The sequence below is a fragment of the Dipodomys ordii genome, unplaced genomic scaffold, assembly GCF_000151885.1.
Source record: "Dipodomys ordii isolate 6190 unplaced genomic scaffold, Dord_2.0 Scaffold70, whole genome shotgun sequence".
In the NCBI taxonomy this organism is placed as follows: Eukaryota; Metazoa; Chordata; class Mammalia; order Rodentia; family Heteromyidae; genus Dipodomys; species Dipodomys ordii.
The window spans coordinates 4,115,235-4,133,895 of NW_012267286.1; the positions used below are offsets into that span (position 1 = coordinate 4,115,235).

Below are 18,661 nucleotides of genomic sequence, written 5' to 3' on the forward strand. Positions count from 1 at the left end.
TATGTACATATATGTATTATGAATACACACTGTATATGTATACACACAATGTATACATACACAAATGTAACAATGGCAGGTGATGGATATGTTTGTGTGGCTGTAGGAATCATTACACAAGTTATACTTATTATCAAATAAGTTGTGAGTTTGTAGCTCAGTGGTAGAATGAATGCTTCCTGTGCATAAGGGACTGATTTCATTCCCCATCATCTCCTTCCCAAATACCATGTTACATTCTCTGATTATATACATTTTTAAACATGTCAATTACACCTCAATAAATCTGAGGAAATGTTTGTCTCTCTAGATGACCTTTGGGTGGTTTCAAAAACTCTAGACTTCGAACTAGATACATTCATCGCATGTAGTGCTTTCTTTGGACCATCATGTACCAATGAGGTGGAACTGCTACCTTTGAAAGGCTATTTCCCTTCTAACTGGCCCACAAACAGTAAGTGTTGCCATGTCCATCTTAATTTGTATTTAAAATAAATAACAGAGGCACTGTGAGCAAGATTGCTAACTGTGTGTGGGATTATTTGATGAAAGCCTACTTCTAGTTTCTAATATTGTATACATTGTGTTTCTGAAAATGCATATGAAAATTTAAATTGCTCAAATGGAGATTGCTTTAATAGTATAAATATTATTTTAATCTTATAAACCAAAAATAAAGATCCTCTTAGTACATCAAGGAAAAAACGAAAGTCCTACGACTAATGCCCAAAGCTGGTATTTTAGATACGTATATGAAATACAATTTTTTTTTGTCATGGGGCTTGAACTCTGGGCCTGGGTGCTGTCCCTCAGCTCTTTAGCTCAAGGCTAGCGCTCTACTACTTGAGCCACAGGGCCACTTCCAGTTTTCCGAATGGTTTATTGGAAATAAGAGTCTCATGACTGCCCGGGCTGGCTTTGAACCTTGATTCTAAGATCTCAGCCTTCTGAGTAGCTAGGAATACAGGTGAGCCACCAGCGCCCAGCTAAAATATAAATATTTCTTCAGTTCAAGTCCTATAGAGATAATTAAATCTTTTTATTTATTTATTTTTTTTGGGTCCAGTCGTGGGGCCTGAACTCTGGGCCTGGGTGCTGTCCCTCAGCTCTTCAGCTCAAGACTAGCACTCTACCACTTGAGCCACAGCGCCACTTCCGGCTTTTTTCCCCCCTGCTTATATGGTGCTGATGAATCGAACCCAGGGCCTCAGGCATGCAAGGCAAGCGCTCTACCACTGAGCCACCTTCCCAGCCCCAAGAGATAATTAAATCTTGAACCATTACCTAATATTTTGCTGAAGTTGATTTGTATACTCCCATTAGACATGTAAATGAAATTTTTTCAAATAATTCCATCAAACTCTGGTTCTCTTGGTTATTAGAAAGTACATTTAGTGAGGAATATATTTTTACACTGACAAGATCTTGGAGATTCGGAGTTAATGATTTGCCTTAAGAGTATCTTGTCATCTGGGGAGGTTTTTTGTTTTGCTTTTTTTTTTTTATGGTCCTGGGGGGGCTTGAACTCAGGGCCTTGGGTGCGATCCCTGAGCTTCTTTTTCCTTAAGGGTAGTGCTCTACCTCTTGAGCCACAGCACTACTTCCAGCCTTTCCTGAGTTTTTTTTTTTTTGGTCGGTCATGGGGCTTGAACTCTGGGCTTGGGTGCTGTCCCTGTGCTCTTCAGCTCAAGGCGAGCGCTCTACCGCTTGAGCCACAGCACCACTGCTGGTTTTCCAGTGGTTTATTGGAAATAAGAGCCTCACGGACTTTCCTGCCTGGGCTGGCTTTGAACCGTGATCCTCAGATCTCAGCCTCCTGAATAGCTAGGATTACAGGCATGAGCCACCGGTGCCCGGCTTTTTCTGAGTATTTTTATTGGGGGTAGGAGTCTACCAGACTTCCCTGCTCAGGCTGGCTTTGAACCACAATCCTCAGATTTCAGCCTCCTGAGTAGCTAGGATTACATGCATGAGCCACCAGTACTTGGCTTGGGAGATACTTTATATTTTTGTTTTGTCAGTTGTGGGGCTTGAAGTCAGGATGCCCCACAACAGTGCCCCAGAATGGGCTGTTCGCTCTTTTTTGACTTCTTTTGCTCAAGGCTAGTGCTCTACTACCTTGAGTCACAACTCCACTTCTGGTTTTCTGGTGGTTAATTGGAGATAAGAGTCTCATAGACTTTACTACCTGGGCTGGCTTTGAACCATAATCCTTAGAACTCAGCCTCCTGAGTAGCTAGGATTACAAGAGTGATCCACCAGCTCCCAGTTTGGGATTTTTTTTTTGTTGGTCGTGGGACTTGAACTCTGGGCCTGGGTGCTGTCCTCAGCTTGTCAGCTCAAGGCGAGCACTCTACCAGTTGAGTCACAGCACCACTTCCTAAAGTTGTTTTCTTACTATTAGAATATAAGCACTCTTAATATTTTTACAAGATAATTGAAGAAGAAATGCAAGACACATTTAAAACTTACATAAAGATTACTGTGCATCATAAGTGGTATACTGATTAAAGAGAGCTGCCTGTCAGATAGTGCCACAATACATTAGATCAAAACAAATGTTCTTTCAACCGATACATAGAAGTCCAAGTATGATTAAAGTTATACTCTGTGTGGGTGGTCACCTATGAAATGAGTAAGTGGATGCTGTACTATTGAATGGATAAAAATTTGTGTATCTTTGCAGGTATTTAGCAGTTTGTATCATTTGATGAATTCGGTAGCTGAACTCTTGGGTTATAGCGATATTTAATTGGTACATTTATATAAAATAAAATTGTTTTCTGCTTCTTTTCTCTAGTAATGGTCCATGCATTATTGGTCTGTAATGCCAGCACAGAGCTGACTACTTTGAAAAACATTCAGAACTATTTTAATCCAGCTACTCTACCACTAACACCTCACCTATTAACCATGTAAGTTATCACTTGTCTTTGGAGCATTGATATTTAAAAATAGCAAATGAAAATGCTATATAAAGCACATTAAATAAAATTTACCCTTAAAATGCTTAGTTATCTTTCAGATCATAAGATTACTGTCTATTGTTATTTAAACATAAGATTGTAGCTCAGGGGTAGAGCACTTGCCTAGAATATGTGAGGCCTTGGGTTTGATTCCCATGTACATAAATAAATTAATAAATTGTTTTAAAAAGAAAGGAGGAATTATGCATAATTTCCTACTCAGCTATTATTTGTTTTAGTTTGGGCTGCTACATATTTGCAATTTTTTTCTTTATCAAGGGATAATTTATTGTTTTGATTTTAATGTCCTTCAGGCTGGCCTGGAATTCAGAATCCTTTGCCTCAGCCTCACAGATGCTAAAGGAATAATTTGTTGTGTATGTGTGTGCGTGTATGTATGTGTATGTGTGCATGTGTGCGCACCAGTCTTGAACTCAGGACCTGGGTGCTGTCCCTGAGCTTTTTTGGTCTAAGCTATACCTCTTAAGCCACAGCCCCACTTCTGGCTTTTTGGTGGTTAATAGGAGACAAGAGTTTCACAGACTTTCCTTCCATGCTGGCTTTGAACTATAATCTTCAGATCTCAGCTTCCTGAGTAGCGAGGATTATAAGCATGAGCAAAATTTTTTTTAAAGATAATTATTTGACTGTTTTAAATGTATCCGTTTATATGGCACAATTATTTAAAATTTTAAGAATTAATTTTATTCTTTTTGTGTTTTTGTTTGTTTGCCTGTTTTTTTGGCCAGTAGTAGAATTTGAACTTGGCTTCTTCCTTTTGCCTTTTCACTGGTAGTTTTCTACCATTTGAACTGTAGCTCCAATCTAACTTTTTGGTGGTTAATTGGAGTTGGAGACTTTTCTTTGAACCTCAATCCTCTGGATCTCAGCCTCCTGAGTAGTTAGGATTACTGGCACAAGACACTGGTGCCTGCATGTAATTTTATTTTTGACATAATCCTCATTTCAGTTTTAATATTTCAAATACCCAGGCCCCTTCTTAAAAAGCCCCATTTATGCTGGGCACCGGTAGCTCATGCCTGTAATCCTAGCTACTCAGAAGGCTGAGATCTGAGGTTCACGGTTCAAAGCCAGCCCAGGCAGGAAAGTCTGTGAGACTCTTATCTCCAATAAACTGCGAGAAAACCAGAAGTAGTGCTGTGGCTCAAGTGGTAGAGTACTAGTCTTGAGCTGAAGAGCTCAGGGCACAGCCCAGGCCCAGAGTTCAAGCCCCACAGCTGACAAAAAATAAAGGGGAGGGGGGACATCTATATAAACTGTAATTTTGCTCTCATTTAAATGCATTAAAATGATAGAAATTTTCTGTTTCCTAATTTTCAATGTTATTATCCATCTTGCTGTGATTTACTCTCACCATAATGAATCCTAGGTACAAAAGAAAAAATCCTTAAGGGTTCATTATGTTATTTATCTAACTTGAAATGAGTTGAGCCCTTGTAGAAATAAAAGCAATTATTGTAATTTTACCAGAAACAGGTGCTGTGTTCTCTAAGCATTCTACCATTTATTAATAGTGTGACTTTGGGGAAAACAGTTTAATTATATATTTATATTTTGGATAATTGTTTTGTTGTGAAGATTATATAAAAGAATATGTTTTTGACTCAAGCTAGCAAATTGTAGGTATTGAACAAAACATTTCTCTTGCATTGACCTCTAAATTGAGATCTAAATCTGTTCTCCCTCAAAATATCTTCTGTGATGATTAAAAAAGGAAGACTTAAGTTATGAAAAGTCCACTTAGCTATCTCAAAAGTCTTTAAGTTTTCTTTGATTTGCTGCCTTTTTTTTTTTAAACCAGGTCTTCATCAACTACAGTTAGCAGTAAGAATGTTGTCAGTAAGAGAAAATTTATTCCACCAGCCACTGTAAATATCAACACAAAATCTGAGCTCCTCAGCCTAGGAGCAACATTGCAGTTAGCCAGTGAGTTCATTCAGACACACAAGTTAAACAAGGACCAAGCTACAGCTCTAATTCAAATCGCTCAAATGATGTCATCCCTGGAAAGTGTTGGTGAAGTGAAGGAAATGTGCATCCATACCCTTCCTATCACAGTCATACATGGTAAGAAGCAAGAAGACGACCTTAGTCAATACACTTTAATATAATAATATAAACGTTGTAACTTGTCCTCTTCCTTTGCAATTTCCCAGAGAGTAAGAGTGTCAGCTGAAGAGTTAGAATCTTGCCTTTGTATCCTGGTTCTCTCATTTTTTATGTTTAGGATCTTGGACAGATTACCTAGCTTTGATTTCTTGCTCTGAAAGGTGAATGTCTCATTGGGTGGAGGATGAGTTAATATAGGTGAAATGATCTGGGTGGGGATGGTTCATGCCTGTAATCCTAGCTATTCACAGGCCTGAAAGCTAGAGGAACACAGTTCCCACCAGCTAAAAGATAGGCTGGAGGTATTGCTCAATGATAGAGCACCAGCAAGCTGAATGAGTATGATACCCCTGAGTTCAGGCTCTAGTGCCACCAACAACAAAAGGCAAAAAAAACAAACAATAACAACAATAAAAAATGCCCATAAGTGAGAGGCTTAGAACAGTGTCTGGCACATGGGAGATACTTGGTAAAGTTAGCATTTATTATTTTTATGATTATCTCACATAGTTTTCTGAGTGCCTTATCTTTCTCCATATTTTTCTGAAACCATCTGATAAATCCTATTGCTTAAAGTCCTTCAGTGACCTCCCTATCCTTGAAGATGAAATTAAAATATTTTAGCTATAGCAAACTGAGGACTTACTGTTTCACCTCCCTCCAACCTCATTGGCTATCTATTTGCTGTTAGCCTATATAGACCATTTAAAGTTCTTTTTGACAATACTTGTCACACTTCTACATTAAATAATCCTTCCTCTAAGCAGTCTTGATATCTTAAGCCTTGAAGACTTAGTCCTCCAGCTTCTTCCTTTTAGGAAGCATTCCTGTCCCCACCAAAACACACATGGGTATTCTTTTTTCCTGTACCCCACAGCCATGTTACTTGCCATGTTAGATGATCATTTCCCCTTTACCTGTTTATCCTGTTAAGCTGACAGTGGTCTTATTAAGGTGAAAGTATTCTGAGTATCCTTGTGTACACCTTGTAGTGGGCACCCATTATTTTTCCTATGTTAATAGTTAAGGAGAACAAGAGATAAATAGATAGAATATTTCTTGTACTTTTAGAACATGTGTCATAATATTGCCTTAATTTCTTTTTTTTCCCTTTCTTTAAAACAATTAGGTGTTTTTGGAGCAGGAAAAAGCTATTTGCTGTCAGTGGTGATTTTGTTCTTTGTACAGCTATTTGAAAAGAGTGAAGCTCTTGCTGCTGGAAATGCAAGGCCATGGAAACTTCTGATTTCTTCTTCCACTAATGTAGCTGTGGACAGAATCCTTCTTGGGTAGGTAGGACAGGCATATTTATGTAGCTGATGAGAGAAGCAGTCTGCTGTGTCCCCTAAGTATTCATACTTGCTTAGAGTGCAAGGCCATTTTCTCTGATCCTACGAAACTATGACAGGCTAATTTATTAATTGATAAGAAAAACAAAATCAAATCCCAGACCTGACAATTTTCACACCATTATGAGAATCTCATATATAAAAACCAAGTTCAGCTAACAGCGGTGGGCCCTGAGCATCCCTGCAAGCATTTTGCAGGGCCAAGCTCACAGGGAGCAGCTCAGCCTGATATGGTAAGGTCTTCCTCCAGGACCATGAGCAACCTTGACTACTGCTTGTTAATAAAATCAATGAATCTCCAACGTTCATGTTAATTTAGTCCACTGCTTGTGCAGGCATCCATTGTCACAGCCCAACTCCCCTTGTGGAACTTGAGGATCCAATACAGATATCACAAATCTCACGTTGCTTCCTATGCCATGAGCCAAAGTCCTTTTCTTTTGAACCATGAGCCTTAAGTCTATTATGCGAGAAATAGGTAAAGTCAAATCTTAGAATCAAGCTGTGGCTTATGCCTGCAATCCTAGCTACTCAGGAGACTGAGATCAGGGAGCATGGTTCAAAGTGAAACCAGTCTCTGAGGCTCGTATCTCCAGTTAACCATCAGAAAAGTTGGGAGTGGGGCTGTGGCTCAAGGGATAGAGTGCTATCTTTGAATAACAGAGCTCAGAGATAGTGCCTTGACCTTGAGTTCAAACCCCAGGACCAGCAAAATAAAAAAGTCTCAGAACCAATACTTACAGACCATTCTTATGTAAACAGTAACATAGATAAACAGTTTGAGTGAATTTTTCTTTTCGTTTCAATAAGGGTGATACAGAAAAGAAAACAGCAATCCTAAGCAGTTATACATTTTTTTTTAGTAATTATTATGATTTGCCTTTAAGGATTTTTGTCACAGTATAGCATAATGGTAAAATTTGGGAAAGAATTTACTGATCAATAACTGCTTAATTATTAAGTACAACTGAATTACAAAAAGCTATGTTTCCTGAGGCTTAACACCATAGAGCAATAATCTTTTAAGTAAAGGAAAAACAGAATGCAGAACAGTATATTGAATTCCAAGTTTGTGAAGCAAAAGGTGTGCATAAAAATTTGTGAAAAAGATAAACTATAGTTTCTACCATAAGCATTACTTTACTTGTTTATAAAAGATTTTGAAGTCTAGACTTATAAATTAACAGATTAATTTCCTAATACTAGAGCTGAAAAACATATAAGCAGGAAGGGGGAGGAGAATGTCTGCATAAAGCCTAATTGGGCCTAAGGTAATAGAGAATAGTTATGGCCTAAGGAGATAGAATAGCCTGGGTTTTAAATATGGCTGACTCCATCTATTAGCTATGTAGCCTCAGCAAAGCTACTTCATCTCTGAGCTTCACTATTCTTCATCTGTAAGATGAGGTGGTGTTCAGAACTGCAGTCATTAAATACTATGTGTGAAGAGGATCTTAATAATTTTTTATGCTAGATGTAAGGTATGTATTGCTTTATTACTGTGTCCTTAAGGACAATTTTATTTATGATTAACATTGGTATTTTATAAACATTTCATGACTGTCAACATAAGATAATAAATATTTTTTAACAATCTCCAGAATGGGAGAGAGGAGCCCAGTGGTAGAGTGCCAGGCCTTGGGTTTGATCCCTAGTACTACCGAGGGATTTGAGGGAGGGGAGAAAGTCTTAAAATGTCTCATCTAAAAGAAATCATTTAAATACATTTTTTTAAAATTTAGGTGTTTCACATTACATCATATAACCATAAAAATGTTACTGTGCAAAGTTGCTGGGTGCCTGTGGCTTACACCTGTAATCCCTGCTACTCAGGAGGCTGGGATCTCAGGACTGCCGTTAGAAGCTAGCCCAGGCATAAAAGTCTGTAAGACTCTTTTTTTTTTTTTTGGGGTCCGGTCGTGGGGCCTGAACTCTGGGCCTGGGCGCTATCCCTCAGCTCTTCAGCTCAAGGCTAGCGCTCTACCACTTGAGCCACAGCGCCCACTTCCGGCTTTTTTCTTTTTGCTTATGTGGTACTGAGGAATCAAACCCAGGGCTTTGAGCATGCAAGGCAAACGCTCTACCACTGAGCCACCTTCCCAGCCCCTGTAAGACTCTTTATCTCTAATAAATCACTCAGAAAAACCCAGAAGTAGAACAGTGGCTCAAATGTTAGAGTGCTAGCCTTGAGCACAAAGAAGCTCAGGGACAGTGCCCAGGCCCTGAGTTCAAGACCCAGGACTGGCAAAAGAAAAAAAAAAAAACAAAACCAACAACAAACCTATAATGCAAAGTTAATTTTAATGATACAGCTAGGCATGGTTGCATACACTTAGCTCTCAGGTGACAGGATGATCAACTTGTAGGCTATATAGTGAGACCTTGTCTTCATAAAACAAAACAAAAACACTCACCTGATGTAAATACCGCATGAAGCTTTGTTTCATATCTTGTACATAATCAGAATCTGTTTTGTCTTCTTTTCTTTAAAGGCTTCTTGGTCTTGGATTTGAAAAGTTTGTCAGAGTCGGGAGTCTTAGGAAGATTGCCAAGCCAATTTTACCTCATAGGTAAGACTGCTAAGTTCCAATGAGTGTTCAGAGACATGAAGACATTTTATCTATATTTTTAACCTTAAATCTGGTGTTTAAATAGGAGTGAGGAAAATATTATCTTTTTCTGGATTAATTTAGGATTTTTTTTTTCAATCGTGGGGCTTGAACTCTGGGCCTAGGCGCTATCCCTGAGATCTTCAGCTCAAGGTGAGTTCTCTACCACTTGATCCACAGTGTCATTTCACAGGTTTTCTGGTGGTTAATTGGAGGTAAGAATCTCACAGACTTTCCTGCTCGGGCTGGCTTTGAACCATGATCCTTAGATCTCTGCCTCTTGAGTAACTATGATTCCAGGTGTGAGCCACTAATACCCAGCCTAGGAAATTTTTTAATTAGAAAATCTAACTTTAAACTTAGGAGAGGCTCACAAAGGCTCTGTAGCTATATGGATATCATCATATAAAGTAATATTTATCAAAATAAACTCCAAGAAATGGAAACAAAGTTTTTTTTTAGTTTGTTGCTGTTTTTGTTTTCTGCACCTTTTGACTTGTTTGAATGTTTTGGGGAGGGCAAGCAGGAGACAGAAAGGATTCCACAAAGAGTGAACAAATGCAGCAGTGTTACTAACTGGACACTATGTTGAAAATGAACTATACAACTTGTGAGTTGTATAGTTTCTCCTCCCATCTTTATGGGAGGAGAAAAACTGGGAGAGAGCAAAGGAAGAGGTGACATTGTCCAAAAACAAATATACTCATTACCTGACTTATATAACTAAAACCCCTTTGTATATTCTATTTTGTGATGTTTAAAAAGTGGAGTATAAAGACTAGGGTTATTTTTTTGTTTTTTTCATGTGTAAGAACATTTTAAGCTTTATTTTACAAAACATTTCCAGGGGCTAGGAATGTGGCTTAGTGTCTGTAGAGTGCTTGCCTAGCATGCATGAATGAACTCTGGGTTCAATTCCTCATACCACATAAACAAGAAAAGCCAGAAGTGGTGCTGTGGTTCAAATGGTAGTGCTAGCCTTGAGCAAAAGAAGCCCAGGGATAGTGCCCAAGCCCTCAGTCCAAGCCCCAGGACTGGCAAAAAAAAAAAAACCCAAAAAACAAAACATTTCCAACATCCTCATATTATACTATAGTGAAAGCAAATGTATACATATAATATGGAATATATATATTCCACATCAAATTCTAAATTGCCAGTTCCAACTAAGGTAGCAAGTGGCAATCTCTAAAGAGTAGTATTGTTCTTTTTTGCTTTATTATTATTATTTTTAGTCTGCATGCTGGCTCAGAAAATGACAATGAACAATTAAAAGAACTCCATGCACTCATGAAAGAGGACCTGACACCTGTGGAAAGAGTCTATGTAAGAAAAAGCATTGAGCAGCATAAGCTGGGGACCAACAGAATGCTGCTGAAGCAGGTAGGAGGCAGATCTCCGGTTATGATTTAGTCACATTCTCTATTTCTGGCAAGGGAAGGTTATTTTAATAAAAGCAACCACTATGACAACCAGGTGCCAGTGACTTAAGTCTGTAATTCCAGCTACTCAAGAGGCTGAGATCTAAGGGGTAGGGTTCATAGTCTTCCTGGGCAGGAAAGTCTGCGACTCTTATCTTCAGTTAACCACCAAAAGGCCAGAAGTGGAACTGTGGCTCAAGTGGTAGAGTGCTAGCCTTGAGCAAAAAAGCTCAGAGATAGCACCCAGGTAATGAGTTCAAGCCCCAGGACTGGCACCAAAAATTAAAAGAGAGACAGTTTCCTTCTTCACTAAGGGCTGAGTTTGATTGTGTTGAATGAATATAAAGTAGCCATTTCAGGTCTAGAGGCATACAGATAGAGAGGCTGCTCTGAGCTCAGCCCTAGTAAATCCTCCCCCCCCCCATAGCCATTTATATAAACTATCATTTTATTCACCCAACCTAAAAATAACTGCTTACATCTTCATAAACAAAATGTATATTACTTTGTATTACCTATTACCATTTTTGAAGAGAGAGAGAGAGTGGTGTGTGTGTGTGTGTGTGTTACTAAGGTTTGAACTAAGGGAGTCTCATGCTTGCTAGATAGGTGTATTAACACTTGAACCACATCTACTAAAGAATACCAATCCAGTTAAGCTGTGAGAACAGACCGATTCTTAAAGTGATACATCTTTTCAATGAAACTATTTTTTTTAATGCTTCATAGTTAATTTCTAATTCCTAGGTCAGTAACAAAATCTTTTAATAATATAATAATGAATTAAAAGATAAAAATTACATAATTCTTCTCAGAAAAAAATTCTTTTAAGTTTTTGTATTAGGTCTTTCTTTAAACTGAAAGAATTCTTGATTTATAAATTTAAGGTTCCCATTCAAAGTTTGTTTAGTCAAATACAGTTCCCAGAAATTAAATAGCAAATTATATTTCAAAGTAGTGCTAAGCAGTATATAGGTTACAGGGATTTCACATCACTATAGACATGAATGTTTAAATGTTATAGAATTTCTAATGTAAAAATTTCTAATATAAAAGTAGATTACAATGTATTTTTCTTTTTGTTTTTGTTTTGAGTTATCATATAGCCCAAGTAGGCCTGCAACTTTTGGATCCTCTTGCCTCAACCTCTCAAATACTAGGATTACAGGTGTACCCTATCATAACTGGCTTTGTTTTTGTTTCCGATGAAAGAAAACAGCTAATGTATTTAGAGCTTTTACGTCTGATGAGTGTTATTGACGAGCAAGAAAGTAAAATGTTTGGGGCTGGGGAGGTGGCTCAGTGGTAGAGCGCTTGCCTTGCATGCATGAGGCCCTGGGTTCGATTCCTCAGCACCACATAAGCAAAAAGAAAAAAGCTGGAAGTAGCGCTGTGGCTCAAGTGGTAGAGGGACAGCGCCGAGGCCCAGAGTTCAGGCCCCATGACCGGACCCAAAAAAAAAAAAGAAAGTAAGATGTTTGTAATATTGTTTCATAGGATCTGCAAAGGGATGGTTAATTTTTATGGATTGCTCTTGCTGACAAAAAGTACAATTATACTGCACGTAGTAGAAAAGCATATATAGATGTATATTTATATATGTACACGCAAGTACATACTTGAGCCAATGACCACAAAAAGTTTATAGATTTTTCTATTGGTTGCATTTAGTTATGGAAATTAAATATTTGCCTTTCAGGCTTTTTGCCTTAAGAACATTTTTTTCTGTTTAACCTATATTATCAGTATTAGTGTGCCTGATAGTTAAGCAAAGAACAGTTGATTACCACATTACCTTTTCTTTGTGGAGGAATTTGGTCTATGTTGTTATAATATACTTGTATTCAAACTCACCTAGAAGATAAAATAGAAACATCATCCTTGATGCTTCCTTAATCATTGGTATTATTATACTGCTTTCCTTCTTCGTTGGTCATGGGGCTTGAATTCAGGGCCTGGGCACTATCCCTGAGTTCTTTTTGCTCAAGTCTAGTGCTCTAACACTTTGAGTCACTTCTGGTTTTCTGGTGGTTAATTGGAGATAAGAGTGACACTGACTTGTCTGTCCCAGATGGCTTCAAACCACAATCCTCAGATCTTAGCCTCCTGAGTAGCTAGGATTACAGGCTTGAGCTCGGCAACAGTTTCCTTCTGAATATGAAATCATGCCTTTTGCTCTGATTAGTGAGCCTGCAGATTAAGTAGCCTGTGTTCTGTGGTTTCCATTTTGTGTGTGGGAATAATAAAAATGTACAGAAAGAAAGTGACCAATGATTCCTTGTCAGGAAATAATTTAGGACTAGTTTGATTCCTGTTTACAAGATTTGTTAAGTATGTTCTCTTCTTGTTTTGTTTCGTTTTTTTTTTTTTTTGGTTGGTCATAGGGCTTGAACTCTGGGCTTGGGCGCTGTCCTTCAGCTCTTCAGCTCAAGGCAAATGCTCTACCGCCTAAGCCAATCCACCACTTCTGTTTTCTAGTGGTTTATTGGAGATAAGAGTCTCATGGCTTTCCTGCCTGGGCTGGCTTTGAACCGAGATCCTCAGATCTCAGCCTCCTGAGTAGCTAGGATTACAGGCGTGAGCCACCTGTGCCCAGCTGTTCTCTTATTTTCTTTTACCAGCTGTCAACTAACCGCATTTTTGTCTGACTAAGGTCCGAGTAGTTGGTATTACCTGCGCAGCCTGCCCGTTCCCATGTATGAACGACCTGAAGTTCCCTGTCGTTATGCTGGATGAGTGTAGCCAAATGACGGAGCCCTCCTCTCTGCTTCCCATTGCAAGGTGACCTGGAAGATTCTTCCCCAGATACACTCACATATCAAAATTATTTCAACATCTCCAGAAAACAGTCTCTTAGCAGATTTTGGTCAAAATTCTTAGCAATTTAAGTATAAAAACAACATTCTTGAAAATAATACAATGGGAATTTTTTTTGAAGTAAATGTATCTCAAGTTTGTTAGATTGCAGCTTAGATATTTGAATCGTATAATCCTTAAACCCTGAAAACACTAGCTCTAGGATTCTTCTAGAATTTTGCAGCTTTCTCAACTATGTTAACAATTCCTCTCTTATAGTCATAGTTTGAGAGCCTGGCTGCTAAACAATGTCCTTGAGCCAAAGAAGCTCAGGCACAGTGCCCAGGTCCTGAGGTCAAGCCCAGGGCTAAAACAAAAAGAAAAAAGTTAAAAAATACATATGTATAAAAAGTAGTTAAAATTTTCCAAGTCATGCTAGCCAAAGGAAAATTGTGCTTTTAAAGTATCTCTTGGAGCTCAGTACATACTTCAGTAGTAGAGCACGTGTTTAGCACACATGAGGCATTGGGTTCCCTCTTCAATACAATGAAAAATAAAGTAAGAAAAACCAATAACCTCTCTTATTGAGGAATCCTAGGGAAAATGGACAGTGTATTCAGCAGACCTTGATTAGTCCCTAGTTAAGGAAGGAATTAGTTGCCAACTATCAGGTTTTGCTCATGACTCGGGAGGTTCCTGGATCGTGGAGCTTTCAGGTTTTTGTTGTTGTTTTATTTATTTGATTGAATGCTTTTGTGCCAGTACTGGGGCTTGAACTCAGGACTGGGAGCCATTCCTTAATTTTTTTGCTCAAGGCTGATGCTCTACCTTTCCGTGTGTTGGTTAATTGGAGGTAAGAGTCTCATGGACTTCCCTACCTGGTCTGTCTGGGTTTGAACCTTAGAGCTCAGCCTCCTGAGCTGCTAGCATTATAGGCATGATCCTTCGGTTTTTAAGCTGTGCAAGTCCTAGGCCAATCAGGATGGTCACTGTATGCAGGCGCCAGAGTGGAAGAGCAGCGATGCCCTGGGCGGACAGCAGAAGAGAGCTTCTACTGTGGACTAAACACACTGCGTACATCATTTAATCTTTGCAGTCGCCATGCAGGGTGTCCTCACCTCTGCTACTGGTTAAAAATACTGAAGCACTGAGAGATTAAATAACGTGCTTTGTGAAAAACAATGAAAGTTGCAGTTTAGATAGAAGTTTGTCTATAAACCTTGGACTTTTTTCCTACATAGATCTTACTCCTATTTAAAAGCCATTTGGCCCCTGAGAGCCTTCCTTTACCTTTCACAGAAGAGTGTAAGTGAAAGGAATTGTAAGAAAGCCTCTAATTCTTAAGCATTTATGGATTCTAAAAGTTAGTGCTCCCACTGTGTTCTGTGAAATACCTATTCCATGCAAGGGGCAAATATCAGTCTGTGAGCAGTCCTTTAATGCATGATACCTAGAGCTTTTCTGATGCATCCTGGTGCTGTGAAGCCCCCCCTTCCCCCCCACCCCCTCCACCCCCGCCCTGGCACACTTTGTGTTCTTTGAATTCTTGGATCACATTTTGGAAAATGCACTAACTGATGTTAATATACCCTGTTTCCATTGTTTAGATTAATTCTTGAAATTTTGCTTTTAGGTTTGAGTGTGAAAAGCTTATTCTTGTTGGAGACCCCAAACAGCTGCCTCCCACAATTCAGGGTTCTGACGCCGCTCATGAAAATGGATTGGAGCAAACTCTTTTTGATCGACTTTGCCTAATGGTACACACTGCTGAGTACTTGCAGGATTTTCCTCTATTGATTGTATGCTGTGTGCCTGGATAGAATAAGAAAATATTAGACCTCAACCTTGTTACTGTTCTTAAACAGTTTGTAGTTGGCATTATTGAAAAAGTACTCTTCTTTAAAATTTTAAAAATACTTTAATGGTGCCAGTATTCTGGCTTAAATTCTGGACCTGTAGCTCTCCTATGGCTTTTTCTCTCAGTGCTGGCATTTACCACTTAAGCCACACCTCCATTACCAGCTTTTTTTGCTGATTTATTGGACATGAGAGTCTTAGGCTGCTTAGGCTGGCTTTGAACCTTAGTCTTTGGATCATAGTATTCTTAGTAGTTAGGATTATAAGCATGAGCCACGGATGCCTGTCCCCCAAAGTACTCATTTTAAAGATAGCTAGAACCCTGTAATTTTATCATGCCTTTATATAAAGAACCCTATGTGCTTAAGTAGTTGGTGGTAAATATATTATTTTGCCCTTAATATGTAATGTGGAACTCTACTTCACATTTTAGATATTTAAGAGATGATGATGATGATGATGATGATGATGATGATGATGATTAACCGGTTCTAGGGTTTGAGCTCTGGGCCTGGGCATTGTCCCTGAACTTTTATGCTCAGGGATAGTTAGTATTCTACCTCTTGAGCCTCAGCTCCGCTTCCAGCTTATTTTTAGTAGCTTTTTTGGAGATTAAGAGTCTCACAGACTTTCTTGCACAAGGTGACTTCTAACTGTGATTCTCAGATCTCAGCCTTCTGAGTAGCTAGGATTATAGACTTGAGCTACTGACACCCAGCTAAGAAGTCAATTATTAGTGTAATTTAAAATAGTGGTAAAATTCAAATAACATATGAACTCTTAAATAACTAACTTGTTAGCATTTAGTATAGTCCCAAAACTGTTTAATCACTACCTCTGTCTACTTTTAGAACATTTTCATTTTCCCAAAGTGGAATCTCATAGCCCATAACAGTTGCTCTCCTGGACCAGCAACTAGAAACTGTTTTTAGTTCTATTTATTCCCTATGAGAGCATCTTAGTCATATGAGGCTACATTAGCAAAATATTTTTGTAATTTTATAGTTTACATTATACTCTAAATATTTTAATAATTAAAAATACTTTATTTGTTGCTTGTCCTATCATATTTATAATAAATTTTTTTTTGTCAGTTTTGGGGCTTGAACTTAGGCCCTGGTGCTGTTCCTGAGCTTTTGTGCTTAAGGCTAGTGCTCTACCACTTTGAGCCACAGTGCCACTTCTGATTTTCCGGTTAATTGGAGATAAGGATCTCATGGACTTTCTTGCCTGGGCTGGCTTTGAACTGTGGTCCTCAGATCTCAGCCTCCTGAGTAGCTAGGATTACAGGCATGAGCTCCCAGCTTATAATACATCTTTTAATACCATGCCATAGCAATATGTAAAAAGTTTTAAATATTATAATTTTTCATTCACTAAAGAGAAAAAAAGTGCTTTTCTAATTTCTTATTTAAATTTTTTAGGGTCACAAGCCAGTTATGTTGAGAACCCAATATCGCTGTCACCCTGCAATCAGTGCAATTGCTAATGATCTCTTCTATGAAGGAAACCTCCTGAATGGCATTTCTGAGCCAGAGAGGAGCCCTTTATTAGCCTGGCTTCCCACCCTGTGTTTCTACAATGTTCCAGGACTTGAACAGGTAAATGACATTCGTGTTGATGAGAGGCAACATTTAATGTGTTGGTTTAATTTCATTGTTGTTTGTATGATTTCACTCAGTCTTCCAATAGCCATTCCAAGAAATATGATTTAGGATCTGTTTCTTCTTTCAGATGGAAAGAGATAACAGCTTTTATAATGTTGCAGAAGCAGCTTTCACACTCAAGCTAATTCAATCACTGATTGTGAGTGGAATAGCCGGCTGTATGATTGGGGTGATAACATTATACAAATCCCAGATGTACAAGGTTTGCATTACATTTATGACACTTGTCACATATTAAATATAATTACATATTACAGTATTCGGTATTACATTTGTCATAGTTTGAAGTGCTTGGGGAATTGTAACTTCTATACTAACAAAGAAACATTCTGAACATTCTGATATGTTTTTCTGGTCTACATTTTTTTCTGCATAATTAAATGTAAACCTAACAAGGTTTAATTAAATTCAGTATACAGCCATTGAGGCAGAAATGCAAATAAATTACAGGAAGAAAATATATATTTTATGTTTGGGGACAGGTGAGATTTAATCTCTTGTTTTCTAAAATGTTCCTTAATGAATTAAATTTGATTGGTAAATGCAAGGTTACACACCAGATATTAATATATACAAAAGCTCATTACTTTAAGTATAGCTTCCCTTTTAGTAGGTTTTCTTTTTCTACCTATTTAGCTTATTTATCAGCTCAAATCAACGTAAGCTAATGAGTTCTCAAGTAATAGATACATCATCCCTTTTGGTTTTGCTCCATCGTTAATATTGTCATCTCCTCAATTAATTAAATAATTATTGTTATTTTAGTAACCATTTAAGCCTAGGGACTAAACTTTACACCTCCTGGGCTGTATCCCTGTCTTCTTCCCTCCACAGCTTTGTCATTTACTCACCACTGCTGACTTTGACAATCCTGATATAAAAAGTGTACAAGTTTCCACAGTAGATGCTTTTCAGGGAGCTGAAAAGGAGATCATTATTCTGTCTTGCGTACGCACACAACACGTAGGATTCATTGATTCAGAAAAACGAATGAACGTTGCACTGACCAGAGGAAGGAGGCATTTGTTGATTGTGGGAAATTTAACCTGCTTGAGAAAAAATCGACTATGGGTCCGTGTGATCCAACATTGTGAAGGTAAAATAGGAATACATTTATTTCATGCATTTTGAATTAAATCTGCTGGGGGTTGGTTAGTGCTCGGTTGATGTGGGCAGGAGTGGCTCCGGATTTGTCATTGTGTAAGGTGACTGGTATGATCATAACAGGATCAGTATGAGATAAAAGGAAATTTATCTTGCTCTGTGTATTTTTCAGGCAGGGAAGATGGACTGCAGCATGCAAGCCAGTGTGAACCACAGCTGAACCATCTTCTTAAAGACTATTTCGAAAAACAAGCAGAAGAAAAACAGAAGAAAAAGAGCACTAAAGAGAAATGTAAAGAAAAATCTCATTTGCAGACAGTCATGGTCTAGGAATTTTGTATTTATGTAAATTGAGACTAATTTTACACTATATAATTTTATTACTGTAAAACTCTTGATATTGAAAAAATCTTATTCTTATGATAAGTAATGTATTAAATGGACACAACTAAAAATGTTGCACTTCAGAGACGTATATTATACTTACACTGGGCTCCAATGGTTCAAGTCTGTAATCCAGCTACTTAGGAAGCTGAAATCTGGAGGATCGTAGTTTGAAGCCAGAATGGAAGAAAAATCCAGAATACTTCATCTCTAAAATAACCAGCGAGATGTTGATCTGGAGATGTGGTTCCAGTGGTGGAACAAAAGCTGACCACGTCTGAGTCTGGCACCAGGTGGTGGAGTTGGGGGAAGCACCATTTATATTAAGACAGGCCAATATTTTATTTGTAATATAATCTCCTTAGGGATAATCTGTCA

At 38.2% G+C, this 18,661-nt stretch overlaps 1 protein-coding gene across 1 annotated transcript in view; it reads left to right on the forward strand.

Annotated features, from left to right (window-relative positions):
* Positions 1-18,349, forward strand: part of Zgrf1 (zinc finger, GRF-type containing 1) — a 60,300-nt gene extending 41,951 nt beyond the window's left edge. The window contains exons 15-26 of the mRNA XM_013023851.1: positions 311-454; positions 2,801-2,915; positions 4,789-5,054; positions 6,226-6,385; positions 8,938-9,015; positions 10,290-10,437; positions 13,129-13,256; positions 14,905-15,028; positions 16,553-16,729; positions 16,863-16,997; positions 17,630-17,891; positions 18,072-18,349. Coding sequence (XP_012879305.1) covers positions 311-454; positions 2,801-2,915; positions 4,789-5,054; positions 6,226-6,385; positions 8,938-9,015; positions 10,290-10,437; positions 13,129-13,256; positions 14,905-15,028; positions 16,553-16,729; positions 16,863-16,997; positions 17,630-17,891; positions 18,072-18,229 — 1,895 coding nt within the window. The 3' untranslated portion in view covers positions 18,230-18,349. The remainder of the gene's footprint in view (positions 1-310; positions 455-2,800; positions 2,916-4,788; positions 5,055-6,225; positions 6,386-8,937; positions 9,016-10,289; positions 10,438-13,128; positions 13,257-14,904; positions 15,029-16,552; positions 16,730-16,862; positions 16,998-17,629; positions 17,892-18,071) is intronic.
* The last annotated feature ends 312 nt before the right edge of the window (positions 18,350-18,661 follow it).